General features: G+C 49.4%; 2 protein-coding genes and 4 non-coding genes across 10 annotated transcripts; all 6 read left to right on the forward strand.

Moving 5' to 3' along the window:
- Window positions 1-273: 273 nt before the first annotated feature.
- Window positions 274-7105, forward strand: Senp3 (SUMO specific peptidase 3). 4 transcript variants are annotated; one of them, XM_076871297.1, is made up of 11 exons: window positions 274-504; window positions 1323-2039; window positions 2832-3071; window positions 3153-3264; window positions 3631-3778; window positions 3907-3954; window positions 4362-4439; window positions 5492-5692; window positions 5875-5958; window positions 6074-6124; window positions 6571-7105. In XM_076871297.1, the coding sequence occupies exons 2-11, from the start codon at window positions 1334-1336 to the stop codon at window positions 6679-6681; spliced, it is 1779 nt and encodes a 592-aa protein (XP_076727412.1). In that variant the 5' UTR covers window positions 274-504; window positions 1323-1333; the 3' UTR covers window positions 6682-7105. The 4 variants fall into 4 exon arrangements, with proteins under 4 accessions (XP_076727412.1, XP_076727415.1, XP_076727414.1 ...); XM_076871300.1 differs by having other exon boundaries at window positions 5555-5692; XM_076871299.1 differs by lacking the exon at window positions 6074-6124.
- Window positions 7106-7989: 884 nt separating this feature from the next.
- On the forward strand, window positions 7990-14400 carry Eif4a1 (eukaryotic translation initiation factor 4A1). Of its 2 annotated transcripts, none has more exons than XM_076871301.2 (11): window positions 7990-8038; window positions 9384-9432; window positions 9850-9982; window positions 10406-10545; window positions 11863-12031; window positions 12369-12478; window positions 12745-12888; window positions 12968-13105; window positions 13211-13300; window positions 13550-13629; window positions 13753-14400. In XM_076871301.2, the coding sequence occupies exons 1-11, from the start codon at window positions 8016-8018 to the stop codon at window positions 13895-13897; spliced, it is 1221 nt and encodes a 406-aa protein (XP_076727416.1). In that variant the 5' UTR covers window positions 7990-8015; the 3' UTR covers window positions 13898-14400. The 2 variants fall into 2 exon arrangements, with proteins under 2 accessions (XP_076727416.1, XP_076727417.1); XM_076871302.2 differs by lacking the exon at window positions 7990-8038 and adding an exon at window positions 8703-8723.
- Window positions 10015-10151, forward strand: LOC143411097 (small nucleolar RNA SNORA48). The gene has a single exon (XR_013092813.1). It is a non-coding gene; the product is annotated as a small nucleolar RNA SNORA48 (small nucleolar RNA).
- On the forward strand, window positions 10818-10960 carry LOC143411096 (small nucleolar RNA SNORA48). The gene has a single exon (XR_013092812.1). It is a non-coding gene; the product is annotated as a small nucleolar RNA SNORA48 (small nucleolar RNA).
- On the forward strand, window positions 12136-12278 carry LOC143411120 (small nucleolar RNA SNORD10). Its single transcript, XR_013092828.1, has one exon. It is a non-coding gene; the product is annotated as a small nucleolar RNA SNORD10 (small nucleolar RNA).
- On the forward strand, window positions 13338-13477 carry LOC143411078 (small nucleolar RNA SNORA67). Its single transcript, XR_013092796.1, has one exon. It is a non-coding gene; the product is annotated as a small nucleolar RNA SNORA67 (small nucleolar RNA).
- Window positions 14401-14580: the final 180 nt, after the last annotated feature.

A 14580-nucleotide genomic window follows, 5' to 3' on the forward strand; every position in this document is an offset into this window, starting at 1 on the left:
AGGCGCAAACAGCGGAGCGGTGGGGCCGGCACGCGCGGCCAGGTAGGGGGGTGTGCGCAGGCGCAGCCTGGCGTAGAGCTCGGGGGCGGGACGCTCCCGTGGCGTCTACGTTCTCCGGTAGGCGGGACTGGGAGCGTGGAGGCGGGACTGGGCGCGTGGTGGCCGCGCCGGCGCCGTTCGCCGGGTGTGACGTACTAATTGTGCGCCGCCAGCGCCGGTGGGCCTGGGGCTCGCGGGAGGGGAAGGAGGAGGAGAGGGGGGAGGAGGTGGTGGTTGTGGTGGTGGTGGTGGTGGTGAAGGAGGTAGAGGCTGAAGCCGAGCAAGAGGCGGTCGCGGCGGGGTCGCGCGGTGCGCGGCCCTGAAACCCTGTAATCCTGAATTGAGACGGCTGCGCCTGAGGACAGCAGGAGTGGCGGAGCCGCCGCCGGCGCCGGAAAGATGAGCCGGGAAGCCTGAGGCGGAGACGCCCGCCCTCGGGCCCGTCCGCCCGGCTTCCCCGCTCCGGTGAGGACGCCTCTTCCCCTCCCCCCGCCCTGCCTTGGCGTCCCATTCATGAGCCTCGCTCCTACCGAACAGGGGCCAAGAGGCCCTCGACGGGGCGTCTTCAGCCCCTGTGAGCCTAGCTGTCCAGTCTTACGGTGCTGGGACGCATTTTGGTTCCCGGGGATGGGGTAGGAGAGGGGGCTGGGCTGACCTGGCTCACGTGGCTCGGTTCTGTCCCAGTACCTTGATTCGGTACCGTAAACACCGATTCGGTTTTCTTTTAGTTTCCTTCAAAATTGTTTCTCTTTCATCAGATTCTGACCTCTGAGCCATATACCTAGCCTCCATTCCCACCTGAGATGACCTTAGAGTGCTCACCCCACTCCCCCGCATTAATTCCAGACTGGGAGGGAACCGGCTTCCCAGTCTGGACAGTTCACCTGTGAAAGTTGTATTCTCTCCAGATACCTCTGCACCATGTCAGGGATCTTATATTGGGCCATCTCCACTAGCAAGCTCACCTTTATTAGGCTCTCAAAGAGCACCTGGTTCTGTTAAAATGGAGAGTGGAGCCTGGAAATACTGGGTTTCACTCAGAGAGCTGAGAAATAAGATCACTTAGGCCTGCTGCTTAGCCATTTTCCCTTGCCTCCATCTGGGTAAGGGAGAAATAATGGCTCAGACTCTAAAGGCCTTTTTGTGGACCACATTAACTAGGAAGAGCTAAATATGAGTTTTACATTTTTTCTCTATTTGCATGTGAATCCCAAGGGCTTGCTGAGGAAGAAGAATCAGGGGCAGGATGATTGGATTCTGATACTCTAACCTTTGTTTTACAGGGTACTGAAACATGAAAGAGACTATACAAGGGACCGGGTCTTGGGGGCCTGAGCCTCCCAGACCTGGCACAGCTTATTCGAGCCCCAGGAGGGAGCGTCTTCGTTGGCCCCCACCACCTAAACCCCCTCTCAAGTCTGGTGGAGGGTTTGGGCCAGATCCTGGGTCAGGGACCACAGTGCCAGCAAGACGCCTACCTGTCCCTCGGCCTTCTTTTGATGCTTCAGCTAGTGAAGAGGAGGAAGAGGAGGAGGAAGAAGATGAAGATGAAGAAGAGGAAGTGGCAGCTTGGAGGCTGCCCACCAGATGGGGTCAACTAGGAGCCTCCCAAAGGCCTCGTCCTCCCCGCCCCACTCATCGAAAAACCTGCTCACAGCGCCGCCGCCGAGCCATGAGAGCCTTCCAGATGCTGCTCTACTCAAAAAGCACCTCGCTGACATTCCACTGGAAGCTTTGGGGGCGCCACCGGGGTCGTCGGCGGAGCCTCACACACCCCAAGAACCATCTCTCACTCCAGGAAGGGGGTGCAACGCCACAGGTGCCATCCCCCTGCTGTCGTTTTGACTCCCCCCGGGGGCCACCCCCGCCCCGGCTGGGTCTGCTAGGTGCTCTCATGGCTGAGGATGGGGTAAGAGGGTCTCCACCAGTGCCCTCTGGGCTCCCCATGGAGGAAGATGGACTAAGGTGGACTCCAAAGTCTCCTCTGGACCCTGACTCGGGTAAGGTGGGAAAGAGGTGGGGTGAAGTGGGGAGGGCTAGCAGCTGGAGCACCAGGAGACACTTGCTGTGGTGAGAATCAAGCCTAAGGAAAGCAGAGTGAGGGGTCTGAAATAGCTGAGAAACTTCATTAAACCTCACTTTAAGCAGGCAATAAGACTAACTGACCATGCTGGGAAATAGAACCCCTAAGTTGGAGTCCTGTGGTCTTAAGTACAGATGAGAAAGGGAGCTATGGTTTAGGAAAGTCTCCCACTTCAAATCAGAACTCCAGCATGTACATCTCCAGAGGACACTGTTTACATAGTGGTAGAATGGGACCCCCTCCTGGTAGTGGAGTACATAATCTCTATGTTTGTCTGTGACATTCTTCCTCAGAATACTTCACCTCCAGAGAACTCCAGCCAAACAATTTAACATCTTTTATTAAGGACTCAAGTATTTGTTGAGCCATTATCATAGGTTGGGCAGTAGGCTACATGCGAAGTGTAGAGTAGTAACATATTCCTGAAATTTACATTTCTGATTCTAGTCTTTTCTTGATTTCCTCCTATCTGCTAATAGGAACTCCTGCTTTCTCTCTCATTAGAACCTCTTGGACATCCTTATTTTATGCTTTAGGTTTTTTTTGGTGGGGGCGGGGGGGTGTCTCCTTACCTTGAGGCTTATATTGGTAGATTCTGCTTTAATTCATCCTTTTTGTGGAATTATGTTTGTGTGCATTAGTTAATCCTCCCATTATTCTTTCAGCTGGGCTAATTTCTCATCCCCATCCTATTTCCCCTGCCTTATAGGCCTCCTCTCGTGTACTTTGCCTAATGGCTTTGGGGGACCACCTGGGTCAGAAGGGGAGCGCAGCCTGGCACCCCCTGATGCCAGCATCCTCATCAGCAATGTGTGCAGCATCGGGGACCATGTGGCTCAGGAGCTCTTTCAGGGTCCTGATTTGAGCACTGGGGAAGAAGCAGAGCGGCCCGGGGAGAAAGCTGGCCAGCATAGTCCCTTGCGGGAGGAGCATGTGACCTGTGTCCAAAGTAAGCCCTAGTGGACCTAGCCTCCTTCCCTTGGTCAATTCCTAGAGCAAAGTCTTACTTCCCTCTCTCTTCTCTATCCAGGCATCTTGGATGAATTCCTTCAAACTTATGGCAGCCTCATCCCACTCAGCACTGATGAGGTAGTAGAGAAGTTGGAGGACATTTTCCAGCAGGAGTTCTCCACGCCTTCCAGGTAAGGCTTGAGGGACTGATTCTCTTTAAAGGAGTGCTGGGACCTAGGGGTTAGGAATAGAATGCTTGTTGTTTTATCTCTCATAGGTATGTACTTGGGGAGGAGGAAACTAGAGTTTAAGGGGAGGAATCTGCAGGCAAGGTGTCAAGTCCCTATAAGCCAACTGGGAAGGGTCTTCACCTGGGACCTTGAAATATTATGTATTTCATGTATCTCTTTCTTGGGAATGGGCCCTTTCAGGTCCTCCAAAGGATCCATGATCAAGAAAAAAAAGTCATTTTAGGTTCTTATTCTAGGCAGTATTAGGTATTTCTGTATGCCCCAGCTCCATCATCTCTTGTGTGATTCCACCTTTGGCCTACTCAGAAAGGGCCTGGTACTGCAGCTGATCCAGTCATACCAGCGTATGCCAGGCAATGCCATGGTGAGAGGCTTCCGAGTGTCCTATAAGCGGCATGTGCTGACCATGGATGACTTGGGGACCTTGTATGGACAGAACTGGCTCAATGACCAGGTAAGAAGTGGTGGAGAGGCAGCCTGAGTGGAGATTCTGGGAGAAGGGTGTCTGAGGCCCTCTGCATGGGGAAGCCTGGTACTCAAGCCACACCCTCCATGGCAAGTTGCCTCTCATCTTCTTCCCAGGTGATGAACATGTATGGAGACCTGGTCATGGACACAGTTCCTGAAAAGGTAGGTCCAACCACATAGTTTAGTCCCCAGAACAGTGGCAATTCTAAGCAGTTTTCAGTTCATCTCTTCCATTTTATATAAAGAGGGTTTCTGTTTTCTGGGGAAAAAGTGGTAGAAGTTATCCATTTCAAATCTCTAATCTTGGCTCTGGACTTACCAATTCTTTTCCCTTCTGCCAGCCTTTAATGTTTTTCCTTATGGTTAACTCAAAAAGAATTGGGATGGGAACCTATTTAAAAAAAACAAAACAAAACATTTTTTCACTCTTAGGGATTTGAAGTGGGGGTTGTTTGAACCAATCTTTAGAGCCATATGAAATGGAGTGGACTAGAAGAAGGGGCGGGGGAGACTTGGTGGTAGGCTCAGGTCTTTTAATTTCACCCAACTCTATTGTGTCATTGGCACAGGTGCATTTCTTCAACAGTTTCTTCTATGATAAACTTCGTACCAAGGGTTATGATGGGGTGAAAAGGTGGACCAAAAATGTAAGTTATTAATTGATAACTACTTATACAATGCTTTGCTTCTGAAAAATTAGAGTGGTTTTCTATGAGCCCTTTCCCAAGTTCATTCAGTCTTACGAATATTAAATACTTACTTGAGCCAGGAACTGTTATAGGCACCAAGGATGCAGTATTAAATGAGAACTTTTATTTCATTTATATAAATGAGTCCCAAAGAGAAACAGAATATGGTTGAGGAACCCAGGGCCTGTGTGGGTAGCCTATATGACTGGAGCAGAGTGAACAAAGGGAGAATAATAGAAAAATTGGGTCAGAGAGATCATGTAAGGCATGTAGGATAGGTTAATGAGGTACATTACATGTACCAAGATGCCATTGGAGTTAAGCAGGCTGGTTCTAGTAACAGATTAAAAGGGAGCAAAAGTGGGAACTGACAGACTAGCTAGGAGAGAAGCACAGTAGTCCAGGAGAAGTTGCTAGATGGGAGTGCTAAAAGTAGAGGTGGGGTTGGTTGGGGAGACAGAGTAATTTCATCTAGAATAAGTTTCACAGGTATAACTAGTAGAATTTTATGACAGGTCAGATGTGGGAAATGAAGAAGATAGAGGAATGGAGGATAATTCCTAGATTCTTGGCCTAAGTGAACTGGGAAAATTGGAAGAGAAGGAGATTGAGATTTTTCTTCTTCATGGGGTTCTCTGCCCTACAGTTGACAGGCGAGGAAATTTCTACAGCATTTTATTTTTATTTTATATACTTACCTATTTATTTTGAGATGGGGTCTCATTATATCACTCAGGCTGGGCTTGAATCCCCCAGTTCAAGAGATTCCACTGCCTTTCTAGTATTTGGGACCCAATGTTTTAGGACTATGTAGTGGCACATGCCATAACATTACACTTTTCCCCCCCCAGTGCTAGGGATCAAACCCAGGGTCCTGTGCATGCCCTTGCCTCCTTTTTTCTGGTTTCCTCTCTTACCTAAACAATCTAATGTCCAGATGTTGAGCCCTGCCTCAAAATGCAGGGCCTTGGTATTGTGTTCTCTCACCTGTCCTCCTTATGTCCCTTTAGAACCCTTGTGGCAATTACCAGGACCCTTTTGTGTTCTACCTGACCTCAGCTGCTCTCTCTCAGGTGGACATCTTCAATAAGGAGCTACTGCTAATCCCCATCCACCTGGAGGTGCATTGGTCCCTCATCTCTGTTGACGTGAGGCAACGCACCATCACCTATTTTGACTCACAGCGTACCCTAAACCGCCGCTGCCCCAAGGTTTGAAAGGGGTAGGAGGAAGGTGGGAAAAATGTAGGGAGAACCAGTGGCAAGGCTTTTCTGGAAAAATGGTGGGCTTTGGGTTTCTGCGGAGCAACCTGGGCATGGTATTTGCCACTGTCATACCTTGGGTTAAGTTAGGAAGTGTGAGGCATCACTGTTCTTTTTTCCTACCCACATAGCATATTGCCAAGTATCTACAGGCAGAGGCGGTGAAGAAAGACCGACTGGATTTCCACCAGGGCTGGAAAGGTTACTTCAAAATGGTGAGTTTCCATGGGGAGGGGTATGGGGTGATGATGAGGGTAATAGTAGGAGGCAGAAATTGAAGTCATACCCCTGGGAGTCTCTAGGTGAATAGGTCTACCTTTTATTTTCTAGAATGTAGCCAGGCAGAACAATGACAGTGACTGTGGCGCCTTTGTGTTACAGGTAAGCAGATGATGGGGCCTTCTTCCCTTCCAGTTCTGAAGTCATTTGGGTTAAATGGTTGGGAGGCTGTTGTCTCATTTGGCTCACAGCCAGCTGTAGAGCAGGGAATAGCCTTATTTGTTAGAACACAGAAACCCTGATTTTATTGGTCCTCTCTATCCCACAGTAGAACTGGGCTGGCTGCTTGCGGCCCTGGTACAGCTGCCTCCTCAGCCCCTGATTCAATGTTTTATTCCACTTAAAGGCTAGGTATATTATGTACAAAGAACAGTCTGAGCCAGGCTGATTTTGAACCCTAGACCATGGGAGTGTGGCTCCCTCTTATATGAAATGGGTATAGTCTCTAAAAAATTGAGTGAGATCTCATATGAAATATGTAGCACAAGTCCTGACTTGGGAGGGATGCCCAGTAGATGGTTCTCATGGCCTGCTTTGTTAACACCCAGTACTGCAAGCACCTGGCCCTGTCTCAGCCATTCAGCTTCACCCAGCAGGACATGCCCAAACTTCGTCGGCAGATCTACAAGGAGCTGTGTCACTGCAAACTCACTGTGTGAGCCTCGAACCCCAGGCCCTGGGCCCGTTAATGGGCAGAGGGACCTGGGAGACCCTCCCCAAGATACTCCAGTTCCTTTCCTTTCCTGCCTCTCCCCATCCAATTCCCTTTGTTTTTTTCATATTTAAATGTTTTAATTGATTTCTGTATTTTTTTTTCTTTTGAGAGAATACTTGTTGATTTCTGATGGGCAGGGGGTGGCCATGGGGAAAGCCCTTTTCTCCCTCTCTGCAGGGGAGTGTTGCCTTGTGGCTTGGGTGGAGCAGTCATTCCCCCTTTTATGCCAAGGGGGCAGGAAATCAGTGTGGGGGTGGTGGGCGGGCAAAGGGATTACTGCCTGCCAGATCTTCAAAACTTTTTTTATATATATATATAAATGCCACGGTCCTGCTCTGGTCAATAAAGGATCCTTTGGAGATACATAAGTGGTGGTCTTCCTTAAGGGGCCTCAAACTAGAGGATATGCTCTCTCAGGACTCCTTACAACCTGTGCAGTTAGCTATTCCTTTTGGGATCTTGAGACTGCAGGAGCCAGCTCTCCATACCTGATTCACTCAGTGCCAACACCCAATCTTCATCACTCAAACAAATCCCCCAACCAGAGTGCAGAGGGCAGAAAGAAGGTAAAGTAGGTAAGCCGCAAAAAACGGGGGAGCCTGAGAAGTTGGGGAAGAGGACGCCGAAGGCATTGGGGAGGAGGCTGGATAGGATTTATGACAGCTACCCCACATGCCTTTAAGCCCAGAAATAGTTCCAACCCTCCTCCTCCCTCCAGCCAGGGGAATCCTCACAAGTCCTAGGATCGCTTCTGATTCTGTCATCCCCATTACTTAGAACACTCCTGGGCGGTGTCGGATCTGTCCTTGCTGCCAGGGAAAACAAAATTTGAGTCCTGTGGAAACCGGGAGCACAGGTAAAAGGAAGTGGCAGTCCCGGGAGCCCGGAAGTCCCTTGAGGCTGAGACCTCGCCCCCCTTGCGTGATAGGACCTCCTGAACCACATGACTAAGGCACGATTACCTCCGCACGTGTAAGGGTGCAGGGCCCCAAGATGGCTGCCAGGCCTCGAGGCCTGACTACTCTATGTCACTTCCGTGCCGGCGAGAAAAGCGGACCCATTAGCCAATGAGACTGCGGGGCGGGCCTTCACCTTGATAGGCGCCGAAGCTACCCAATGGTGGCTTCGAGCCGTAGCGCCTACGAGCTAACGTCACGCCGGGTTGCAGAGCGCCGGCAGGCGGGGCCGAGGCGGCCAAGCCAATGCGATGGCTGGGGCGGGGTCGGGCGCTCTATAAGTTGTCGATAGGCGGGCACTCCGCCCTAGTTTCTAAGGATCATGTCTGCGAGTCAGGATTCCCGGTAAGAAAAGCATTTGCAAGAGTTGTGGCTACTTACCCTTCCGTTCCCTTCCGAGGGCCCCGCCGGGGGGAAGCTGAGAGGCCCACCGCCCCAGGCCCACTAGGGGTGCGGGGAAAACCAAGCCGGGAGGACTGATCCGGGGGGCAAGAGGGCAGATCCATGGTCGACGCTGCCATCAGGCCCGAGGCAGAGGGAAAGAGAACCCGGCTAGGGCTGAGCGAGTGAGGCTTATTACGAGTCCTCGATCCGAGGCGATGCCGTGCGGGAAGCCCCGTAGCTGAGTGGCGAGACGAGGTCGCGACCTAGCGTGGGAAAGAGGCAGAGGCGACCGCGACTACGTGGCCCGGATCCGGCCGGTCCGGTTGCCTCACTGTGCCAGGGGAGGGCTCGTGCGCGGGGGTTCCGGAGGATTCTGACGGTACCACTCGCTAGAGGCGGGGGTGCCTGGGTCCTCAGACAGTCGCTCCGTCGCGGCTGAAATGTGGGTCGGGGAAGAAAAAACCGGCCGTTCAGTGTGCTGGTTTTCTTGACGGCCAGGACTGAGCCTAACCCCGAGGAGCGGCCGCGTGAGGCACCAGGAGCCCACCCGGCGCCGGGCGGGCGGGTCCATTTTGCCGCACAAGCCGGGCATTTGGCAAACTGCGGATGGGCAGGTCCACTTTCCTTCGGGGGTGAGCGGCCTGAGGTATGGGAGGGCGACGCCATTTCGCGACGGGGGCGGGCGGGATGTGGATTGTTCCATGGGGGGTGGAGACGCCGCTGGGTGGTCGAGGGAGCGAGCACATGGCGGCCTGAGGGGTTCCCCTCCCCCAGTTTGCTTCGCTTCTAAGTGTTGTGCAATCTCCCCCTTTGCTAGCTCGGCTGGGGCTCATTGTGCGCGAGGCCGCCACCGCCCGCGGCCTCCCACATCCGGGCATTGCGAGGGGGGGCATCGGCTGGAGGGAGTGGGGGAGGGCGCGGGAGGAGTGACGTGGGGGAGAAGGGGATGTCCTACCCTCGGATCTAGGAGGTGAAGGGCGGGACTTCCGGCGCGCTGGTGGTGCGGAGGGAGGTGCACGCGCTTGGGCTTTTAGCGGCCAGGCCCGGGACACGTGGGCCCGATGGCAGGGAATACATTCGGGCACGGCAAGCGCGACGAGCCTTCTTCCACCCCCTGGGTCTTAAAGGAGGATTAGCCCATTATGTTGGCGGCCGGGCTGGGGTAAAGGCCCGAGTCTTTCTTTTTTTTATTTTAAATTGTCTTGAACGGGTGAGAGTTGGAATGAAAGCTGATGGCATCATGCATGGCTGCTTGCTGAAGTGCTTCAGTCAGGCAGGGGACAAAACTCATACCTTAAATCAACAGATCCAGAGACAATGGCCCCGATGGAATGGAGCCCGAAGGTGTCATCGAGGTGAGACTACCGACCTGCTGCTTCTACTCTTACAGGCAGTGCCACTTGCAGTTTGCTCTAGTTTCTGATAGACCAGTAGGGATTTGGGTATCAGACCAGAACTTGGGACTTATCCAAGTTTATTAGCTTACAAATAGCAAAGCCCCACTCTAAGGTAGAGTTAAAACTCCTTTATAGGCTTTGCAGGGAAACTTAACATTTCTGGGGGTGATTATAAAACGTGTCATTTGAATTCTCCACAAGCCCTATTATTTCAGTTGTGTGATGTTATGTGAATTGGCTTTTTAGTGATTTCTCAGTTACCTAGAACCAGCTGGCTTTCTTAGAGGGAGGGGGAGTTGTCTAGGTGCAGACGCCAGATTCTATTTGTTCTACCTATTTCACTATTTTAAGTTTTAGTTTCTTTGCATTCTGCAGAGTAACTGGAATGAGATTGTTGACAGCTTTGATGACATGAATCTCTCCGAGTCCCTCCTCCGTGGCATCTACGCCTATGGTTTTGAGAAGCCCTCTGCCATCCAGCAGCGAGCCATTCTTCCTTGTATCAAGGGTGAGATCTCTCAATCCCAGAGTAGATTGGATTGCTCCTGACCTGGGTAGAATGGCATCAGTCTAGTTTGTGGTGATCATCTCATTAGGTGGAGCAAAATGATCCCTTGTTGATCCCACCTTGACTTTTGGTCCCTGCCCATTTCCTGTTTCATGCTTAGGGCACATGAACTGCTGCCTTTTCTTTCATACAGTTGTGATTGTTTTTATAGCCATAGTCTAGTTTAGTATGGTTTAATCCTGAATTAACTAGTACCTTGACCTTGTCTTCTGATTTTTGAGAAGTAAAGTTGGCAAAACACTTAATTTTTGGTTTATTAACTGTTGGTTGCTTACTGACCTTATGAAGCTGGGGCTTGATTGTCTTAAATGAGCCAAAATTGTATGCCTTCTGACACATCTAATTCTGATTTAATTTATTCAGGTTATGATGTGATTGCTCAGGCCCAATCTGGGACTGGGAAAACAGCTACATTTGCCATATCAATTCTCCAGCAGATTGAATTAGATCTAAAGGCCACCCAAGCCTTGGTACTGGCACCCACTCGAGAATTGGCTCAACAGGTAAGTGTGGCTTTGGCTTCCCTGCCCTCTCTGGAGGACTGGTTTAGAGATAGCAAATATAATACAAAACTCTGTATTCTCTGACCCATGCTCTGGGGTAGGGAAAATGGATTGATGGCTTCTAGTTCTCAGGATTTGTTGGATTAATTGTAAGTTGTTTCCTCCTCCAACACAAACACCACCACTTCTCCACCCATTTCCTGAGTCAGATAGAAAGGTTGCTGGGTGGGGCTTAGCTAGCTGGACAAGTCTGGTGGCTATTTTATGAACAAACCCCCTGGCAATGGGCAAAGAGACACCTCACTAGTGGTGTTACTCTTATATCAGTCAGGGGCAGAGTAGAAGATGGTCCTTTGTTCATCCTAGCTTGATGCCTGTGTTGTGGCCAGAGCTGTTTCATGCCTAGGGCACATAAGATCCTCAATTGGACTGCAAGGAGTAAATTCTGAAATGTTCTTTGGCAGATGTAGTGATTATTTTGCTGTGAACTTATGGGCACAAATAATGTAAACAAGAAATTAGATGCTGGCCCATAACCTATAATCCCATCTTCTCAGAAAGTCAAGGCAGGATTGCAAGGTCAAAGCCAGCCTGGGCAACTTGGCAACACTTTCTTTTTTTTTTTTTTAATTTTTTTTTTTAATATTTATTTTTTAGTCATCGGCGGACACAACATTTTTGTTTGTATGTGGTGCTGAGGATCGAACCCGGGCCGCACGCATGCCAGGCGAGCGCGCTACCACTTGAGCCACATCCCCAGCCCCAACACTTTCTCAATATAAAAAGAGCTGGTAATGTGTCTCAGTGATAGAGCACTTCCCTAGCATGCATGAGGCTCTGGGTTTAATCATACAGTAAGAGTAGAAATAAATTCTAAGGCCCTTATGTTTGGGAAAAAAATTTTTTATCTGGTTTGGTGTTAGGATTTTTTTTTCCTTGTTTTAAGAATGAATATGTTACCTAGTTTAGGTTCTCTAGCAATAGACCATAGATGTGTATCATGAAGTCATGTGGTTCATAAAGCTGGCTATTGATGGATTCAATGGGTTGTGAGTTTAGAAAGTTAAGGGTTGTAACCATCCAGCTTTAAAAACTTAATCATGCTTTGTTATGAATCAGTGTATAATCAGGAAACTGTTCAAATATTATTTCTATAATATTGAGCAGTGTGATCTTAGAGGGTTAACAACTGTTTCTCACCCCAAAATTAAATTTAATAGTTGTTGGGAAGAAATGAAAACGAAACTCGTGAAAAATGGGGGTGGTGGCTGGCACAATTAGAGCTAATATGTAAGTATCTGTCTTTCTCTGGTTCAGATACAAAAGGTGGTCATGGCATTAGGAGATTACATGGGTGCCTCCTGTCATGCATGCATTGGGGGCACAAATGTGCGTGCTGAGGTGCAAAAGTTGCAGATGGAAGCTCCCCATATCATTGTGGGTACCCCTGGCCGCGTGTTTGATATGCTCAACCGGAGATACCTGTGTGAGTACTATGTTCCTGTCCCCTGGTTCCTTCCCTTTTCTGCATGCTTTCCCCTTATGCCAAGTCTTATTTCCAAGGATGCTGCTGCTTCTTTTAAATGAGTTGCTCTATGATGAACCCCATGCGTGTCATCTGAGCCTGGCTTCCCTGTTGTCTTAGCCCAGGTAGTGTTCTACTTCCTAGGGCTGCTGCTGTCTGGCTTCCAGGGAGGTCCCAGGCAAAGGATCATTCATTGTATTCTGAGAGCAGACTTCCTGCTACTTCCCTATTTTATCAAGAGAATTAAGTGTACTTTGTATTTCTCTGATTACTGTATCTTGGTATTTTCCTACTCTAGCTCCCAAATACATTAAGATGTTTGTATTGGATGAAGCTGATGAAATGTTAAGCCGTGGATTCAAGGACCAGATCTACGACATATTCCAGAAGCTCAACAGCAATACCCAGGTGAGAAAGACCCTAGTCATTATTTCTAGAAATTTTTTTTAATGGACAGCATACCTTTATTTTATTTGTATTTTTTTATGTGGCGCTGAGGATCGAACCCAGTGCCTCCCACATCCAAGGCAAGTGCTCTACTATTGGGCTACAGCCCCTATTTCTAGAATTATAGTGTGGTTGGCATAAAGAAAATCCAGTGTCATGTGGCAGGGGAACCATACAAGAATCTGATCTCACCATCCCTAGCCCTGACTTTTTTTTCCCCTCATTAGGTGGTTTTGTTGTCAGCTACAATGCCTTCCGACGTGCTTGAGGTGACCAAGAAGTTCATGAGGGACCCCATTCGAATTCTTGTCAAGAAGGAAGAGTTGACCCTGGAGGGTATCCGCCAGTTCTACATCAACGTTGAACGAGAGGTGGGGCCCGGTGCAGGAGGCGGACCTGATAGCAAGTTGTTGGGTATAGCCCCTGACTGATTTCTCTCCCTACCTACAGGAGTGGAAGCTGGACACACTGTGTGACTTGTATGAAACCCTGACCATTACCCAGGCAGTGATCTTCATCAACACCCGAAGGAAGGTTGACTGGCTCACTGAGAAGATGCATGCCCGAGATTTTACTGTCTCTGCCATGGTGGGTTTTTTCCCCTTGACAGCCCTGTTGTCAGTGCCATACTAACTTTCCCAAAACCCATGTACCTACCTTCCTGCTACGTAGAACCTTCTGTATGATTTCTAGCATGGAGACATGGACCAAAAGGAAAGAGATGTGATCATGAGGGAGTTCCGGTCTGGCTCTAGCAGAGTATTGATTACCACTGACTTACTGGTGAGTAAAGAGAAATGCAGAGATCAGAAAGGAGAGAATCCAAGGTGATTCCCTCTCCATGGGGCCAACTAGTGCCTCTCAGGAAAGTAGCAACTTGGAAGAAGACCTGGCATGCCTGAGGTCTGTGGGAGACAGAGGATACTTGATTTCTTTGCCTTCCTTTGGCTGCCTACATGCATATTTAAGTCCCTCTGGATGGATCATATCCTTAATATTCACCGGCTGAATTTGCCATCTTTCTTGACATAGGCCAGAGGCATTGATGTGCAGCAAGTTTCTTTAGTCATCAACTATGACCTTCCCACCAACAGGGAAAACTACATCCACAGGTAAGTGTAGATCTGAGATTATTTGTCCTAACTGTTTAGACTAGACCGCTACTCTTTTTTGTGCTTAAAAGCTTTTGGTGCTCCTTGGCCTATTTTTCATTCCCATTATTATTTTTTCCCCAGAATTGGTCGAGGTGGGCGTTTTGGCCGTAAGGGTGTGGCTATTAACATGGTGACAGAAGAAGACAAGAGGACTCTCCGAGACATCGAGACCTTCTACAACACCTCCATTGAAGAGATGCCCCTTAATGTTGCTGACCTCATCTGAGAGGGGCTGTCCTGCTACCTAGCTCCAGCCAGGGTTCAATCCTGGGGGCTAAGGAGCAGCTGGAAGGGGGAGGGAAGGGAGCCAAGGGATGGACATCTTGTCATTTTTTTTTCTTTTTTTTTTCTTTGAATAAATGTCACTTTTTGAGGCAAAAGAAGGAACCGTGAACATTTTAGACACCCTTTTCTTTGGGGTAGGCTCTTGCCCCAGGCGCCGTCTCCTCCCAGAAAACACTAATCCATGCCCCTAACCTAGTCACCTCCAAATCCCAGAGGCTCTCCCACCCCACTTGAATGCAAATAATTCAAGGGGTTATAACGTCACAACCTCATTTGCTGGACCAAATCTGCGAGGAGAACCCCTAAGTGAGGTTGCCCAAGGGATTGTCCCCAGGTGGGAGGAGCAGGGGAGAGAAAATGGTAGCCATTTTTACATTGTTTTGTATAGTATTTATTGATTCAGGAAACAAACACAAAATTCTGAATAAAATGACTTGGAAACTGCCTGTTTGGGCTTCTCATTTCTTCCCTTCCCTCTCCCACCTGCAACTTGGGTGTGGTGCAGCTCCCCTTTCCCACCATGCTTACCTTATTTGATACATTATGCTGCCTTCCTATTAAGAGCTGCCAAATAATAGAGCTATTTTCTCAGCTGAAAATGATAGTGTTAACACATGATGATGT

Source organism: Callospermophilus lateralis, chromosome 11 (genome assembly GCF_048772815.1).
Source record: "Callospermophilus lateralis isolate mCalLat2 chromosome 11, mCalLat2.hap1, whole genome shotgun sequence".
Lineage (NCBI taxonomy): Eukaryota > Metazoa > Chordata > Mammalia > Rodentia > Sciuridae > Callospermophilus > Callospermophilus lateralis.

Excerpts from the sequence above, each read along its gene's own strand:
- Eif4a1 (XM_076871301.2), top strand. The coding sequence starts at position 8,016 with ATGTCTGCGAGTCAGGATTCCCG. Across the intron at positions 8,039-9,383 it reads TCTGCGAGTCAGGATTCCCG|ATCCAGAGACAATGGCCCCG; the intron begins GTAAGAAAAGCA and ends TTAAATCAACAG. Across the intron at positions 9,433-9,849 it reads AGCCCGAAGGTGTCATCGAG|AGTAACTGGAATGAGATTGT; the intron begins GTGAGACTACCG and ends TGCATTCTGCAG.
- Senp3 (XM_076871297.1), top strand. The coding sequence starts at position 1,334 with ATGAAAGAGACTATACAAGGGACCGGGTCTTGGGGGCCTGAGCCTCCC. Across the intron at positions 3,265-3,630 it reads GAGTTCTCCACGCCTTCCAG|AAAGGGCCTGGTACTGCAGC; the intron begins GTAAGGCTTGAG and ends TGGCCTACTCAG. Across the intron at positions 4,440-5,491 it reads TGAAAAGGTGGACCAAAAAT|AACCCTTGTGGCAATTACCA; the intron begins GTAAGTTATTAA and ends ATGTCCCTTTAG.